The following is a 19344-nucleotide window of genomic DNA, read 5'->3' on the forward strand; positions in this document are numbered from 1 at the left end:
TATGTATATGTAGACAAAATGGAAAATCTAAAGCTGAAAAGCTTCGCTGCAGGAAGGAATAAATTCCAAATCTTCTGGATTGCTTCCAATAGCAATTGTTTCGGCAAAGAATTAACGATGATCGTTTTTTTCAAATCGTTGACTTGTATATTTTCGCTGTTGCAGTATTCTGTGCCTATTGTGTAACATGTTTTATTAATGTGCAAACAAAAGTCTATTGATTTAAAAGACTATATATGAATCCAATTGAAATAAAATTTTCTTCGATGAAAAGAAACCAATCTATAGAGGCCCTCCACCACCCCCGCCGAATTTTTATCGGCGGTCCTCTTTTGTTTGCGTTAAATTGCGTTTTTACATTTTTATAACTTAATTAATTTTGTTTACCACTTATGACATAAATTGACATAAATTTTATTATGACATAAAATTACATATGAACATGTTACATGTGTTTACAATAATACGCACCTGACTCTTACAATATAAAACATTAATAGAAAATGTTACACAGCACACACAACGTGTTACATATGTGGCTGTGCTTATAATTGTACAACATTTTTTATTAATGTGCAAACGAAAAATCAAACTGTAAAGGCAAATTTATCGATCAATTACAAACGAAACTCTACAGATTAGAAGACTATGTAAATCAAATTGAACTAAAATTTTAGTCGATAGAAAAAATCGACCTATATAGAGGCCCTCCACCACCCCTGCCGCGTTTAATCGACGGTCCTCTTTTCTTTACAATTTGGTTTTTTTACATTTTTATTATTTATTTCTTATATTTTTCTTATAATATACTTTACAATACATACAATATTATAAAAGAAATAACAACGTTACAAAATTAAAAATATAATATCTGTACAATACCTACAATATTTCTCTCGACGTTATATATAAAATATTCAGTATACGTACAATAACACGAAATTCTTTTTACGTACTTATTATATTAAAGTTATTGTTACTTCGTTAATTTATGCTACCTAATCTTTTAAACTCTCGAATTATGTCCCCCTATCCCTGATTATCCGAATCCCTACCTACCCGTATTCTGATCTATAGACCTACTTATCCATTTTCTACCTACCCGTGTTTCAACATAATGAATCTACAAATCTTTAATTAACCGCGACGCGATTAACTAGGGGTTTGACTTGGAGTTTAACGCGCCCGCGGGATTCAATAGGGATTTCACTCTCGCACATACGCGAGAATGTATGTATGTATATAGAAGCATAACCCACCCGAATTGTAAAGGCCATTCTACAATTGCGTAAACGTAGTTGTAGGGTTGTAGGAGTAGAAGTAGTAGTAAGTGTTGTACATCAAAGTAATATACAATAGAGTGAGATACGTCGTAATTGAAATGAATGATTAGTTAGCTTTTACGTCCTATATCGTTGTAGTCGTGGAAGATCAAGTTCAGTCATCTTTTACAACAGGCTTTACAATCGGAAATGCTAGTTTAAAACTGTGTTTTACAACACTGTACAACCGCTAACAACCACGTTTACGCAATTGTAGAATAGCCTTAACAAATCAAAAGAAATTAAAGTATACTTCGTACAGCACCTTACTTAGGTACTCCATCAAAGTGGCCAATATTGACCACTTACCTCGTCGTATTTAGTCCATCGTTGGGCCAGATTGGACATACCTTTCGTTGCTCCCGGCCATACAATCTGGTCATTTTGACCAGAGATCAGGAGGGAAGAAAACTCCTTCCATAGTCGATTATCGTCACCGACAAATATTTCGTACGGTTCGAATATACGAGTGTCGATCGTATCGCAAAGTGCACGACCACGAGAGGTTAATTAAAGAAGAATATTAATTCAAAAAACTTTACTGTATATACGAATCAAATTTAATTTTACTTCCGTCATTACTTTTCGTAACTTGATTTTTGAGTTCGAAATTCAAGTAGATATAGAAAAAAAATTTACTTCGCGTTAGAGTGATATTTTAATCATATTCCTCGATAAATTAAAATTTATAATATGGATAAAATTAAATAATTAATTGAAAATTTACCCTGAAAAGCCGATCGCGAAAACCGACCGCGAAAATACAAAGATGCGTGTGACTATGCATGTATTTATGCGAGACGCATCTTGAAAGTACGTATATCACGTACATGTACATACACACATACAAATAATAAATGATGTGAGATCCAGAAAATCGAAACTTCTTTCACGATTCCAACCGATATTATAATTGCATATTATAATTAATTAATAACCGAAAATAATATATAAAATAAGTTAAAATTTCAGTGTTCTGGACAAAACCTATTAGAATCTCACATCATATTATTTTACTTTATCAATTTACTAGATCAATTCATTAATGAAAATGGATAGACTACAAAAGATTAGCTCGGCGAATGCATCGTTAATATTCGCCATATTTCGTTTAAGTTCTGTGATGTAATTCAACGATTTTCAACATGGAAAAGTGAGCTCGACATACCCTGATTTGTAGAGCTCTATGAAATTAAGTGAATGTGAAAGAAACTTTAAGTTGAACTCCTTGAACTTTAGAGGCTCCGCTGTAGGAAAGAATAAATCCCAGATCTTCCGGATTGCCTCCGATAGCGGTCATTTCAGCAGGGAGTTAACGACGATCGTTTCTTATAGCATTGAATCTCGTGTATTTTAATTTTTATTGAAATATAAATCATTTTTCCATTATTAGTGTTAATGGGAGAATATTTATTGAGAAGGATATGTATAAAATCTTCTCCCCTTCTTTTTTGTTAATGTCGCGAATCGACGTCGCGCCCTCGTGCTGAAACCGTTGCTTCCGGGGATCCGAGACAAGAAACCCAGGAATTAACTCTGGTTTTCCAACAGGATCTCCAATGTTCAACGGGCAACAGAAAATATAAACTACTCCAAATAAGGTCAAGGTCCTCGCTGCAAGAAAGAATGAATCCCAGATCTTCCGGATTACCTCCGATAGCGGTCATTTCGGCAGGGAGTTAACGACGATCGTTTTTCAAATCATTAAATCTCGTATGTTTTTATTTTTATTGAAATAAAAATTATTCTTCCATTATTAGTGTTAATGGAAGAATATTTATGGAAAAAGATATATGTATATAAAATCTTCTCTTCTTTTTTTTTATTAATTTCGTGAAGCGACGTCGCGCCCTCGTGCCGAAACCGTTGCTTTCGGGGATCCGTGACAAAGAAAACCAGGGATTAACTCTGGTTCTGCAACGGCGCAGCTAACTTTCCACGTTGAAAATTGCTCATACTCCTCTCCGAAGTTTCAATATGTTAAATAAAAAATTTACTTGCCGTTAGCATTTGAAACCTATCCATGTTAACGAATATACAAGGCAACGAATATATATGGCAACGAATATACAAGATAAACTACAATCTACAATCTACGATCTACGAAATGCACTGTAAAAAAAGTATGTAAAATTACATAATAAGTGTAGCGATTACTCTATTAATAACGGAAATATATAAATGTATGTACGTTTACAAAAAAATTTATTTACTCTTTGTTGTGTAAATATTCGTTTATACATATATGATGAAAAATTACAAATAAATGTAAAATTTACACAATCAAAAGCAAGCAGTTTACTTATTATAAATAATTTTACTTACAAGGAGTAAATTTATTGACGTATGTAAATATACACCTTTACTAGATGGTCCGAACATTACTCACTATAATACTTGTAATTTTATATATAATTTTTTTACAGTGTGTATATTCGTTGCCGTAATAAAAAAAGTTTCTGACTCACCGACCCGATGCGCAGCAGCGGAGTTTAACTATATGTTGATCCTGTAACATACAGTTATAAAGTTCATATTAAAACAGAGTATTCAAGAAAATGAATATTAAAGAAAATAATTTTTAAATTATTGAAAATAAACAAGAGAAAGATGAATTTTATACAAAATAAAAAATACTTACCCTAAAGTTGCTCCGCCGGTGCCTTCCCCAGGCCTCCTCCTCCACTCAGGTTGTCTTCTTGCACACTCGCGAAAACACAAAGATCGTTCGCGCGATTTTACACTTTGAAAGTCTTTAGTCCAATTACACAAACGGCACTCCCGAACGCGACGCGACACGACGAATCGCCGCGCGCGGTTGCGATTCGTTTAAACTGACGAAATAATAGCGAAATTATTCGTCAGTTCTCGAAAGTTCGTGCTGAAATGAACAAAATCAATTAATAAATGTGCTCTCTAAAAGTCAATCGGTGGATTATCACTGAAAACAGTGAATCGATTCGTTATTTTCAGTAATACTCCACCGATTAACTTTCAAAGAGTGTTAGGCCTGGTTTATCATTTTCTGGCTAACTGTTAATGGAAGTGTTAACTTTTGTTAACTGTTAGTGGAAGTTACTCGACGCTCTATGCTTTTCTATATTATTATCCAAGAAGAGACAGAGAATCGATTAAACTGTGGTCAACAGTTTATTAGAAACTGAAAAATCGGGCCCAAATAGTGCAATGGGTACCTTTGGTTGTCCCGTCTTTAGAGTCTGTACTCTCTAAAAGTCAATCAATGGATTATCACCGAAAACAATAAATAGTTACTGATTTGCAAGTATAAGTACACCACTGAAAATCGCAGTGGTATACTTGTAACTTTAAATCCGTGACTATAATTCACTGTTTTCTGTGATAATTCACTGACTGACTTTTAAAGAGTAACCCTTCAGGGAATTAAGCTCCTCCATCGCGGCAAGGTAGTACCCAAGGAGAAGATTATCGACAAGAAATTGTGCAATTATGTGTACATGAATAATTTTTAAAAATTAATATCGAGCGTACATAAATTAGGCCTGCTATTTAAAACGTACTCTCTAAAAGTCAATCAGTGCATTATCACTGAAGACAGTTATAGCACCGAATAATTCATATAACTGTGAATCAGTGAATAATCACTGTTTTCAGTGATAATCCACTGATTGACTATTAGAGAGTAAGACATAATTTATGACACTTCTATACTTCCGATTGGCTATAGAAACATTTATTAAAAATTCAATTAAATTAGTCCATCGGCGATATTATCTGCGCATGATTTAACTTTTATGATAGTATAGCGACCATTTTTTGCAACGTAAAATCTAAGAGACGTCACGAGCAAATTATCAATAATATGTAAAAATGTTTATTTGTTACAGGACATAATCACGTCAAAAACCCAAATGTCGCTGGCGATTTGAACCAGATCGACAACAAGACGCTGCAGTGGTTCGGCGCCACAGTCTCAGCTTCTAGCAAGGACGGAGGCCCGATTCTGGTAAGTGCGACCTCCGATATCGAAATGCACGACTTGCATTTTAACCGTCAGACGTCAGCGCATTAACGGTGCAATGATTCTTCGGCATGGTAACGTGCCTAAGGCGTAGCAACGGTAATTACGAGCGTGGCCAATGTAACGTTGAATTTTTTGATTAACGAGTCGACCTGCATTCAATTGACATTCAACTGACAGAAGCCTCAATTAGAAGCATTAAAGTACATGACGATTTAAAATAGCTGATCCTCCGGAGACAGACAATTCGTGATAAAATAATAATAATTAATGATGGAAAGATTATACTCATTTTTGTTGCGAGAGATATTCATTATAACGGAAGCTAACTTTAATTTCGCGTACATTGTGTTTATAATTAGAAATCCCAAGGTGTTGTGCGAAAGCTGCCTAATGAAATAAACGATGTATGCCAACGAAAACAGACGACGAAAATCTAGTTACCGAGAGAGCTCTTGTTTTTTTTTACGAATATAATTCTGTTTTTTAGCCAATATAATAAGAATAATTAGGACAATGAAAGTGTGAGTAACGAAGAGTTAATTGCAATATTCTCTTCAAATTTTCAATCTCCGTTCGTGGGATTTATAACTAGAGGTCTCGGATAGATCTCCTGAGAGATTACAGACGTGCGTTCCCAGAAGGCCGCGGCTTCTATTTCAGGGTTCGAAAACAAACGAATTCCCGGCGCGTTCCACGTTTCGTTTGTGATGTTGAGACGTCTCGCGAGCGCGAGTCGAATTAGCACGGAATTCAGAAGTCAAGCTGTTTACTTTTGATGAAGCAATCACGTTGCGCGGTAATTAGCTGGAATCAAGAAATATTTCTTGCAAAAATACTTGATATTGTGATCGTTGAAATAAACTTTTTGGAATATGTAGCTGCTAAACGAGAGATCGGGGAATAATAAATTCGCAAAGTTTATTCGTTAATTTCTACTTTCCATCTATAAATATCGACCAATAATCTTTCTTTAAACATAGATGGAACAGTACTTGTTCTCTCGACTCTCTCGATTACGGTGCGGTCGAGGTAGTTTTCAAGTTACGCCGATTTACAACTCCGACGTGAAATTATGATCCCTTCGGTCCCTCGTGAAGCGGTCTTCGGCGTTCTCTCGTTATCTGATCGACACTCGCCGTCCGCGATACGTGTTAAAGTCATTATCCGCCCGCTCGCAGCTTCCACGCAGATTTCCGATTCAGAGTGCGTGGCGGAGCCCCGTTACGACGATCCGGCACGTTCGCGACGTAACGCCGGCGTGCACGCCGCCCTCGTCTTGCGGGATGCGCTTCTTGCGACGGGTATGCTGTCTGCGCGAGCGAAAGGTCGGACACCAATCTAGCGCGAAGATCTCTGCCCTTCCCGGGGACCTGGCGCTCCCCCACCCCTTTTTTTCCCTTCTCCCCTTCGAACCGCGCGGCGGCCCCTATGATGTACGAGCCGCCCTTATCTATCTTTATGTGCACCGCTCTACGTTGCACGCATGTGCGTATGCTCATCACGCGCGGCTGCGGTGGCCCCTGTGATGGCGGATGCGAAGATTGACTGCAGGAGAAAGATTGAAGCGGGGTGGAAGGGTGGCCAGGAAGCGGCGCTCGCAAATCCGCAGGCGGTCCGAGTGCATCAGAGTTTTCGGAATGCGCAGCGAGCCCGGGCGAACAATTAATTTTTCTAAGGCCCGGTTTCACCAAACGTCGCTTAACTTTAGTCTTAGTTTACTTCACGTTTGTCTCTTTCTGGAGTAACAGTTGGAAAGAAACGCAGGACGAATTTAAACTAAGCTTAAAGTTAAGCGACGTTGGCGAAACCGGGCCTTATACTTCTATTGTCCTCCGGTTAAACGTTGCCCTTTATTAATTCTTTTCCATTACTCTTCAAACTTTCAGACGTAAAGTATTCAACAAAGTGTTAGCCTATTTATATTTCATGTACGGTTTATTCGACTTTGCAGTACGCAGCACCGGAGCTTCTCACGAAAATGGAAGCGACAATTAAGATTACAAGGGTTTTGAATCGGATGGCGGAGCATCGCTCGACCCGAGTCGCTCATAGCGTTGCAGTAATCCCGCGTGATTACTCGGTTAAAAATGACATGTGGATGACTAGGTGGATTTCGAGGAAATTCGATACGGTCGGTCAGAACGAGTCGGGGGGGGGACCTCGTGACGGGCGATGGGTGCGCGAGCGAGGAGGAAAGCCATAAATAAGGCCGCATTCGTATGTGAGAGGCGTATTAGCGACGATTATCGTTCTCGTGCTCGCGTAATTTTCACATAGCGAGACGTCGCGCCGCACGCTATCCCGTCAACGACATTCCTTCCCTGAACGCGTCGACATTATACCGGAATTATCTACTTGTTCCAGACCGCGCGCGTCCCCCGGTATAAATGTACAAGGCTTTTTCCGCGATTATTCTTCCTCGCTTTCTCCATATCGCTTTTGTCCCTCCCCGCCTCGCTCCGCCATGCAATTAAAGATAAGTAATTACCGCTGGCAGATAAACGCGAAGAAACGTGCCTCGCTCTTTCGTTCTAAGTACTCTCCTCTTTCACATTTAGAAATTCCTTCTTTCGCGCTTCTCCGCTGTTGTCCACCGCTGTTCAATAATTAATGTTAAAAGTTATGTCGAAGGTATGCATGTGAGGGTACAGTAACGTGTTATACTGTTGAAATTAAATATCATTCACTAATTCACTGACGCGGTCGAGAAAAAGCGGGCTACGCGCCGATGGCACGCGATCTGTTCCTAGACTTCTGATACGTTTCTCGAAATAAAAAGAAGTGAGATTCATATGGATCCGGTAAAACTCGATTTATGAGTGATTAGTTTCTTCGTCTACGAGAAAGAAGGCACAGCCGGTGGAAGTCGCCGAGTGTCTTCTCTCTTATAACCGGAGGTGTGCGCGTGAGATGCATGTAACGATACCGCGCGTGCAGAGACTTTAACGCGTCTGCTTGTGGCGTTAAAACAATGTGCCGACGCGGCTGCCTTATTCCCGTCACGCGTGATTGACGTCCACCAGCGAGTTCGGCGAGTCCTCGCGAAAATCACACGCAAATTCGTCTCTTGCCTGATCCGAATTTGTACTCGTCCCTGCAGCGAAAGTGATCGAAGTCGCGATAGATCCATTTGCCGTTAATCGGCGCATTAGTCAAGCAAATCGATTGATGTCGTTCTGCAAAACTAATAAAAACGTCTCTACTTTCTATCTTAATATATCTATAGATATATATTTAATCTACTTATAGAATCGCAGAATTAATTCATTCAAGTATTGGAGTGTTTATGCACGTGATGAAAATTACAATAAGACAGGACTTTCACAGGATTTTTACAAGTTAAATTATTAAATGTAAAAATTAATTATGATTTAACAAAATCCAATTGATCTTCTTTTAACGATGTACTACGCGATGAAACCTATCCAATACGAATAATTCGTGCGTATTAAATCAACTGCTGTTTAACATGACTCTTTAAATATACTGCTACATGCAAATGTCACATAGATACACACACGCGCAACCGGATAAACGTCTTCTCTCGCTCCTGCTTACGTTCTTTTTATCGTCGCCACGGACAAAGGTCGAGCCCCTGAGTATCCGTGGGCGGTTGTCATCTTATCGAATAGAAACTCGTTAATGCTCTTTGTCGATTGCCGTTGGCGGATAATGCTTCGTTTCAATCTTTAGCGGTGAATTTCACGCGTTCACTTGTCGATCAACGCCATTGCCTCGCTGTTAATTGCCCTCGAGACAAAAGATCGCGCGCAGAAGCCGCGTGTGAAAGGTGAACGAGGGTTCCATGGATGCTGGAGGGTATTAGAAGCTTTATGCAACGATGTCGTATCTCCTGCACGGTCACGGTCATGGTCTCGCAAAAACTACGCATATTCTTATTCATCTTTAACTCGTTTCCTTTCGAATCACGCCAGCATCCCTTTAAGACGTAAGGCGTAAGAAAATTACCGATCGCAGTCGATTATTCTCCTCACATATTTGATTGCGGTAGGTCACTTTCTTGAATCTTACGTCTTAAAAATCTCATTCTAGACGCCGCATTAAATAAGTTTGTTCTTTCCTTAAGGTTCAGTCGAACGTGGGATAAACGTTAAATGAATGCACTCTTTGCAGATTCAGAAGTATTATCATATTTCGTTTTATTCCGACAAGCGTGATCTAGGGCTCTTGTAACACACCGACGCCTACGGCATTATGCGAAGTGGAGCGCCTCGTGCGTCGTTGCGATTTAACGACCCAGTGGTTACGAGGGCGGCACCGAAAGGTCACGCTTCCTAGTTGCCCTTTCGTTCCTCTACGTACAACGCGTGTTGGGTCGATTCCGCAGGTTCGGGCGGAATGTTAGGCCCGCTTGGCGTCACCGCGCGCGAGTTGGCGAACGGGCGTATCCCGTTTGGACACGTAAACTATTCGACACCGCTCGATTGGACACGCACTATTGGACACGTTAGTATTGAACACTGTATTTTTGGACACCACATTATTGGACACAAACGTCACAAGATGGTCCATGCTTCCTATACCGGCGGGGTGGGTGCGGCAAGAGTGGCCGAAGGCTTTGCTTTTAGCAAAATCCCTACGCATCTCACTCATTTAAATTCACAGTGTCCAATAATGCAGTGTCAAGTACTAACGTGTCCAATCGAGCGGTGTCCAATAGCTACGTGTCCAAATGGAGGTTATCCTGGCGAACGCGAGGTTCGCGTCGGGACGGAGACCGGGAACCACTCGGCGGACCTTTCACCGCTGGACGCATTCCTCCCTTTCGCGCATCCTCCGGCGGACGCATCATCCTCCGCGCGTTCGTCCTTTTTTACCGCGATCCAATTCAACAGCACTTCTTAATCTGTTTTTTTGTCGCGACCCCCTCCGGTCCCTCTTTCTCTCTCGCGCGCGATCTACCGACATTTCAAAGATGCGCCTCTTGCTGTTGATTGTTGCCAGATGTTTCGCCCCTTTCGGACCTTTCTTCGGCGCACTCCCTTTTTCTCCCGCCAAATAAAGTAAAGATGCGGTCCGATACGTCATTTCATGAGAGATTTATAGGCGATGTCGAACGAGTACTCCTTATGTCTCTCACGAATGATTTTACTGGCTCGATATCGCGAAAGATTCCGATCGACTAAATATAAAGATTTCTTCCCTCACAGACTTCATCGTTTAACGACTTTCTTATGGTTATCAAAAAGAAAAGGATTACTTTTTCCAAAAGTCAATTTAAAATCTGAAAACATTTGACGCAGAAGTAACAATAATTTCTAAAATCAATTCCGCATAACCACATTCAATTTTAATACAATTCGATCGAAATTGTCGTGTCGTAAATTTCGCTGCACTAAAACATGACGTTTGATTTTGATTAAATCTGCAAGGGGAAGATTCGGCGGATGTGCGGTGAGCGATGCAGAAAGAGGACCGGAGACGAACAACTCCTTAGAGGCAAAAAAGCGTCCCGCTGGGCGAAGGGGGGGGGGTGGGGGGCAGAAACGGAGGAACAATCGGCAACAATAAAATATCGTCGTGGCGGAACGATAAAGTCACGATGTTGTTGTCTCCGTTGGCGGGTCGCCTTCGCCTTCGCATCGCCGTCGTCGTCGGCAAAAACGCATCGATTAAAAGTTAAGCGAGTCCACCGCGCGCTATCAAAGCGGAGGACAATCGCGACCTCGGCGACCCAGCCTGAAAGCAGAGCCTTGTACGAAATCCTCGTCCCTTTCGCCGTCCTTTCGTCCGAACCCCCGTGTAGCCGCCACCCGCCCGTCTTCCCCCTCCGTCGCCCTTTCATTCGTGCTCTTCGTCCTCTTCGCCGGACGGAATTCACCGAGCACGTTCCGCGCCACCTTCCGCCACTTCATCCTCGTGCTTCTCCCGTGCTTCTTCCTCATCCTCGCTCTCGCCCTTTTTGGGAATTGGCGGGGATCTTGAGCGCGGCGCGCGATGGCCCCGGGGAACTGTTGTTTGTCGGCGCCCGCGAGAATGGAAATACCATTGCCGGAGACAGGACCGACAGGACAATGTTCGAGAAATTCTCGCGAAAGATACCGCGAGCCGTCGTTCGTCATCCTGTCCTCGTGCGTGCCGCCGATCTTTTTCGGGTGTTCGCGCATCGCGAAGGGAGTATTAGTGATCGAGGGTAGATTTGAAATTTTTTTAAGTTGAGACTGGCTGCCTTTACCAACCGCCATATCTAAGTACCCGGAAGTTAACCGGCATTGATCAACTGGCCTGCGTTCGCGAAAAGATTGTGGCTCCGACATTTTCGTATTAGAATTATACTGGAGGGTTAAAATTTCACCCTCGACATTTCCATATGAAAATTTCCGTTTCCAAACTACCTGAGAAATACATTCTTAAAAAGTAACGTTCTACTCTCTAAAAGTCAATCAGTTATAAGTAGAGCAAAGTCCCTTATTATAAAATAGGATTCTAATATGGGACAGCGGGGTTTCTTTAAATTAACAGGCATCATCAGTTGATTCCGCCGTGAATTTATTGCCCCTGGAGCGAAATCTGTTTAGTGGAAAATTCAATGTTGGATTGTGTAATCGTTGCACCCTCAGAAAGGATTTCTGTTACCGAGACAAAAAATATTCCCGACGCATTTATATTTCTCACAAAACCTTATTTAGTACAAAAATAAGACAATATCAATTGTTATCTCATATTAGATAGCTATCTCATAATAGAGGACTTTCCTCTATATCATTGAAAATTGCAGTGGTATACTTATAACTGCGAGTCAGTGGGTATTCACCGTTTTCAGTGATAATCCACTGATTGACCTTTAAAGCGTATGAAATTATGGAAAATATAATAGTACTCGTGAGTTTGCTAAGTATAGATTGCAACATTTCCATTTATCTGCTGGTCATGCGAGGTATTCCACTAATTGGACCCATTAAGAACAAGCTGCCTTCGCGTTTGAATCGAACTGATCTCTACAACAATGGAAGCGCGTAAAACAATGACGTAAATTTATCCACCTCGTAACAATCTTGTAACTTTCTTGCAATATCGAGTCGAGAATTAAACTCTCATCGAGATCACGCCGGGGTTCAATCTCCGACCCGTTCGGCGCTCTCGTTCGGGTCAGAAATAAATTTCGATGGCTTCTTGTTCGCGAATCAACGCCTCTCGTCCGCCTCCCGATGAGAAAGCACGAGAGGGAGGAGGTGGAGCTGAAGCGGCGGGAGGATAATCCAGCGGACGGACAATACGCATTCCGGTCCTGTGTTTTGTCGGCGGGACAAATTGCGACGCCCGTTAAACGCCCGCTTTTTGCCCGCGGCGGTCTTTCGTGCCCTCCGGGTGTTTCACATGGACGATGCACTTTGTTGACGACGTTTGCCGCACATGGGATACGGAAACGCTGCGGACAGTGAGAAAATCTTGCGAGATTTTCTACCGCGATATTTCACCCCGTGGAGAAAAACCATCGGGCAACCGTCCCTAGAACGGTCATAATTTTATCTTCGTGCAATGGCACCTGCGTTATTTCTTACGAAATAGCGTCTCGCTTTCTTCGCGCACTCGCGCGTACGTGCGGATGTAGAAAAGATATACGTGTCTGTTAAACGTCGAAGACAGGATTACGAGAAGCTATCGTGGAACGGTATCGTGTACCGATTTGTACGCGTTCTCGCGCCGATAAACGATACCGATGAAATTGTATCCTATGGTTATTCTCGAGTTCCGTAGGCGGTGAGCCATCGGCCGCGCGATTGATAAATCCCCAGGCCTCTTTAAGCAGGTAAATCTTAGACGAACAATCCGAGGCGCCTGGCCGCGATCCCGCGCGGCTCGACCGCGCTGCGACCGCATGATGTATAAATAATGCTGTGACTCACTGACCACGAAGTGAGTCAACCTCGAAACTAAGGCGATGTGCCCGCGCAAAACCACCTCCGTCTTCCAGACTCTCCACCTTCATCACGTAAATATCCCTCTACCGCCGCTCTGTTATCCTGTCGCTCGCGAGAGCTGTTTCCCTCGGCAAAAAGTCAGGAGGCAAACGTTCCTACGGGAGCCGAGCAAATTCAGACGAGAGAGCCATTCATACATTTCCGGATAATTTATTCGCGCTTCCAAAAGCGGTGGTCGCCTTTACGTCTCGCTAATTTTTATACCCGGAATACCCTCGAGCAGACTCTCTGCGTTGTAAAGTACGTAAGGCTACGTACGTAATAAGTGTAGCGATTACACTATTAATAATGGAAATATATTAATTTATGTACTTTTACAAAAAAGTTTTTTTACTCTTTGTTGGTAATTGCACTTCAGCGGATAAAATTCATCGGACGTATCCATCGTTTAATCGGAAAACGTACTCGGAAAAATTAACCATCGGAAACACTATTTAATTGGTTTATCCGATGAAAATGTTTCTCAGGTTGTAAAAGTTTGCGACAGAGTTGAGCAATTTTTGTTAAGCCGTCAAAAGGAGATTATAATAATAAAATTGAAGAATAATTATAGTTCTTTAATGACGACATTATTGTGACGAGGGTTGTAATAATACAGGAAGTTAATGAAAGATAAGATAATTTCTCTGAAACGCGTACATTTATGTACCGGAGAAATCGTGGACGTTTAAGTCATTGAGTTTTATTTCGGCCGAATTTTTGTTTTTCTGGTACTTAATGCACATTTATTTACAGCTTAACGTCGCCATTAACTTATCGAGAAATGTCGGCGAATCAGCGAATTTTTCTTCGCGGGCACAGAACCAATTTCGCCGGTGATTCTCGCTTCGCTGTCATTAATTTAATTCGGAATAAACAAAATGTCTTAGAGTTTGTTACGTACGAGGGACGAGTAGCGCATGACGTTTTATGACCGGCCATTACCAGGCCATTTCGCCACCCGAATAAAATCGGCCTTTGCCCGTTGTTTCGTTTTTACGTGCCACTTTCCGTGTTTTACCGTTCGTCGAGTTCCGGGTATGTCTTCCCGGTAGCCTAATGCGTTTCGTTCCTTCTGCAACTCGAGTGAGAGGAATACGCCAATTCACGCCGCGTTAATGTTACGACAAACTAAGTCGCAGGTCGCGAACCGCGAGTGCACGACTCCGTCATTTGTACAAACATGGAATAACACAAGAATTTCAAATACGTCTTTTGTAAGTTTGCATTCATCTTTTTGTAATGTACAGTCTTATTCATTAATGCACGGACCTGCAGTTTAATCATCATTTTTCTCGTCTATACAAATCACTAAGTTTCAGGCTGTATGTACCACAGACTTCTACAGAAGCTGTGTGAACTACAGCCTGAAACTCGTCGATGTACAAGTGCACTGTAAAAAAAAGTATGTAAAATTACATAGATAAGCGATTACACAATTAATAGCGGAAATATATAAATTTATGTACCTTTATAAAACATTTTTTTACTCTTTGTTGTGTAAATACTTGTTTATACAGGATGAAATTTTACAAAAAATTGTAAAATTTATTATATAAAATATACACAATTAAAAGCAAGCAGCTTACTTATTGTATAAGGTAATAATTTCACCTGCAAGATGTAAGTTTACTGACGTAAGTAAATATACACCTTTAACAGATGGTCCCAATATTATCCGCTATAATATTATAATTGTAATTTTACATGTAACTTTTTTACAGTGTGGGACTAAAGATTATGAAAATGTAAATCCTAGTAAAACTGAGGTCCAGGCATTAATGAATAAGACTGTACATACGTTTCGTATGTATGCAATAAAGATATGAAATATGAAAGAAACCTCAAGGAATATAAGACACATGATAAAACACTTTGCCAAGAGAAATGAGCTTTTTTGTACTATCAGTTTAGTTTTTAAGTACTTGGCCAGATGTAATAGATATAATATGTTTATTTCTGTTAGAAAATTGAAAACAATGCGTGCTAACTCTTTGTTAACAGTATGCCCATTCGCAGTGTTCTCTTTTTAGCTGTGCACTTACGACAATAAGTTAACATTTCTAGTTTAGCATCTGTCGAGTCCGATTGGTCCGAAAAGAGGAGAGTTGTTCGCGGCGATTCGCAGATAGAATAAAGTTTGTCCTTTAAACGGACTGTCAACCGGTTGAAAATGCCGTTCGATCTATTCGAGCGAGCGGCGTTGCGTGTATTCGACCCGAGATGACCTCGTTCAAGCCCTCAAAATAACTTTCGCTTCCGCCGAGGCGCCCCGTCGAAACGATACCCTCCTTTCTTCTTCAGATTTATCGATCGAGTGCAGATAAAGCGTATCGGTATTCACGTCAACGTAGAAAAAAATCCCATAATTTGTGGGTAGATTGTGACGACGGCTCTTTTTTATATGAATGAACAGAGGAAGGAACAGTGGAAGCGTCTTTCTCACGGAACACACGCATTTATTTATCAGAAGTTATAAATTTTAATATTTCTGGAGAAATCCTTGCGCTTTCCCTTTAACAAACGAACGTTAATTAATTGAGGGGTCATTCCACTTTAACGGCCAAAAAACTATGCTTATCTTTAACACTTTTTCTCACAGTAAATACACCGTGCAATGAAATAAATCTTTTGGAGATTTTTTGGGGCACACTTAAATAACACCAAAAAATTTTGTCGTAATTTAAACAATTTTTTTGTGTGATTTAAGAGTGCCCTGATAAATCCCAAAATGATTTATTTCATTGTATGGTGTATTTACTGTGAAGAAAAGTGTTCAAGATAAGCATAGTTTTTGGGCCGTTAAAGTGGAATGACCCTTCGAGACAATTAATTAATTAAGATCGACACAGCAAAAATGTGTGCGAAGATTCAGAATTTTCCGGAGGATTTTAACATCCGCTTAATCATACGACTTGTTCGCGATAGAAAGAACTAATATTTACGTTACGCAAGTCGAAAATATTACATTGGTTTGCCAGTTGAACTTGGCTAATGTGAGCCTCCAGGGTTCTTAAACCTAACTTAAGCTTTCTTAAACTTTTACGACTCGAAGACACACAGTCCTGCCGTCGTCCTATTCTTTATTACGTTCGACCTTTGTTGTTCAAAACATGTTACGCACGTGTGCGTCCAGGCAACCGTTGTCGCCGCGCTACGGTCCCAAAGTGCGCTCTGATAAGTGCATCGAGTGGGAAGCTCTCGCTCAGCCAAGCGAGACGGTGTTGCAGATTACAATAACATCCCACCGTTTTATGCGCGTTGCGTATCTGTAATGCACTTGCTCTGTAGCGGAAATGAAACTCGGGTAAATGTAAAGAGAGAAATTCGAAAATGTGCCAATATACGATTCTCGATGAGGCAGACAGCGCGAACGTCTGGAAGGCGTCTCTGAAGGACCTCCCGATTTTTCAGGCCTGGTTTCACCAAACGTCGTCTAACTTTCATCTCAGTTTAATTAACGTTTGTCTCTTTCTAGAGCAACAGTTGGAAAGAGACGAAGAACGAATTAAGCTAAGCTTAAAGTTAAGCGACGTTGAAGACGTTGGTGAAACCTGCCCTAAGACGTTCTTTGGGCGCCTCTTGAACATTTCGTAGCCTTTTGCGCTGTTTGGTCGGGGAGTGGATCGCGGTTGAAAAGGGAGCCCGTTCACTTTAACGGTCTGTTTAAGGGCGTTTCGTGCATGGGGCCCCGACGGGGAAAAAGCCACGGCGCCGCGCCGTGCGGTTCTTGCCGTCGTCGGTGAAAGACGAGGAAGAGCCGGCCGAGTGAAGACATTAAAAGTACCGTGTCATTAACCATCTTTAAGCTCAAGTGGTCCTTTTTAATGAAGAGTAGATCGCGCGCCTGCAATCCGGAGGAGAGAAGCGAGCGAGGCGAGACGGAACGCGCGCGCGCGCGCCGGCAGACGGATATTATTACTCCCTTCCTCCCCTGTTCTCTTACAATTAGACGCACGTTACTTTCGTCGGGGCAATTTCATTGCCGCGAGCTTCCTGCCGCACGCTTGTTCGAAAGCGCCCCGTACACACGCATACACACGTCGTTACTTCCCCTGTGAAATTCTTCCGCGCTCTTTAATGAAGCGCAAATCGCGAACCGGCCGCACCTTCGAAATTTCATCACGCAGGCTCCACCGAATCATCATCATCTCGCAGTCTGACGCACGACTATTACCGCCGATGCTTAATTATTTGCAGGATTTCCTTATAATCTTCGTCATGCATCGATATCTATTATAGGGAACGACGACGACTTGAGAATTAAGTGTCATGAATTTTGTAAATGTTTTCTGTTCTTGAATTATTCACCGTTGTCACTTGACCTTTAGCTTGTATAAACTAGCTATTGTGACTCGCCTTCACTGGAGAACGTATTAGAAAATAAATAGATATTGCAGAAATATTTGATTTTTTTTTCATACTGTCTGTTGTTGAATTATTCACCGTTGTTACTTATCGCGAATTCGGTTGGTTGCACTCTGGGGGAAAAAGTCAGTTACAACCCATTTTGGGGCCCACAATTACACAGAGAGAAAAGTACGTAGTATTTGCGACTATAATTGCATAGTAAAATCATTATAGTCAGGAATATCATTTTTATAGTAATTATCACTATAATATTAGTAATAACAACCACATAGTCATAGCGATGCCAACCAGCATAAAAATTTTACTATTATTTATGAAGCTTTTAACCATTATTCTGGTAAAATATTAAGATGGTGAATAGTAACTAAATTAACTAGTTTTATATAGTAGGTGCAAGTACAATACTAGTACATTTAACTATACTTTCTATCATCCACTTTACTATTCGCATGGTAAACAAAAGTGAAGTGGTTCGGTATGTCTTCACTAGAAGGACGCGCGGTACAAGACTCTCTCGTAAGTAAAAAACCGCTTAGGGTGTTATAAATACAGATAAGTTTACGCATTCGTATAAGATTGCTTATCTTTTCTTTGAAAGATGCCATCTTGTACTATTCTTTATGAGTGCAAAGTGATGTAACCAATGAATATAATGAAATTACTATTACATATAGTTATTCGAAATTTTACTTGTGGTTGTTATTGCAATATTCATAGTATACCTTACCAAATTAAAAGCTCGTTTTGGTTTATGACAACCATATCATAAGTTGCATGGACTAATATTGTGTCTATGAGAACTATAATACATTGTTAGGTCAACCATAACTTACGTAGTTGGAAGAATTATAAAAATATGGTTGGGTCCAAAAATGACTATAAATTATAGTGAGATTGTGGTAACTGCAACTATTTTTTTCTCTCTGTGTAGTAATCGAATTATTTAGATTGTTCGTAACTCTAATCTTTTACGAATTTTATCTCGCGTAACTAAAAATCTCAATTAGCTGTTCTATCTATATCCAAGATATTAGAGTAATACTAATCAATTCTCTCAATTAGTTCTGTCGATATTCAGTAACGCAAAGATAATTTTCACTTAAGTGGCAATAACCGAAATGTTAAGTTGCTTAACTACATAAAAAAACGGTCAAAATTTTTCCCAGAGTAGAGTTACGAACAATCCAAATAATTCGATTACTAATAGTGGGCCCCAAAATGGGTTATAACTGTCTTTTTTTTCCCAGAGCACTAGCGCGCACTGAGTGCACACTAATTGTAAGCCTTGTCTCCAGTCAATTCTTACATTGAAAGATCATCGTAAATACCTCTTGCAATATTTCTTATCCAGAAAAATAATCTTTACAACATTTACACGGATCATTTATTGACTAAATCCTCTTTGAACATGTATTTAAGACAAAGTTAAATATAAAAACCGATTATGCACTAGCTGCACTCAGTGCGCACTAGTGCAAGTAACCGAGTTCGCTATTAATCTTTAGCTCGCATAGAGTGACTAGTCTTCACTGTAGAAAGTATTAGAAAATACATGGATATTGCGGAAATATTTGGTCATTTCTTTTGCCCTCTCTACAAATTTTGACCGACATTTATTGCGTGACTTCGTAAGGAAAACGGTTTCTCCTAATTTCTCGCTGTCGTGTGTTTAATCGTTGCCCTAAATATACAATCGGGCTTCACGGAACTAATTTCCGGCTATTAG

At 40.7% G+C, this 19344-nt stretch overlaps 1 protein-coding gene across 2 annotated transcripts in view; it reads left to right on the plus strand.

The window, feature by feature from the left end:
• LOC105561106 (integrin alpha-PS2-like) overlaps nt 1-19344 on the plus strand; it is a 78171-nt gene that overhangs the window by 37759 nt on the left and 21068 nt on the right. For both annotated transcript variants that reach the window (XM_012010800.1, XM_012010799.1), the window contains exon 3: nt 5189-5307. In XM_012010800.1, coding sequence (XP_011866190.1) covers nt 5189-5307 — 119 coding nt within the window. The remainder of the gene's footprint in view (nt 1-5188; nt 5308-19344) is intronic.

This window comes from Vollenhovia emeryi, unplaced genomic scaffold (genome assembly GCF_000949405.1).
Source record: "Vollenhovia emeryi isolate VEMERY1.0 unplaced genomic scaffold, V.emery_V1.0 DF939211.1, whole genome shotgun sequence".
In the NCBI taxonomy this organism is placed as follows: Eukaryota; Metazoa; Arthropoda; class Insecta; order Hymenoptera; family Formicidae; genus Vollenhovia; species Vollenhovia emeryi.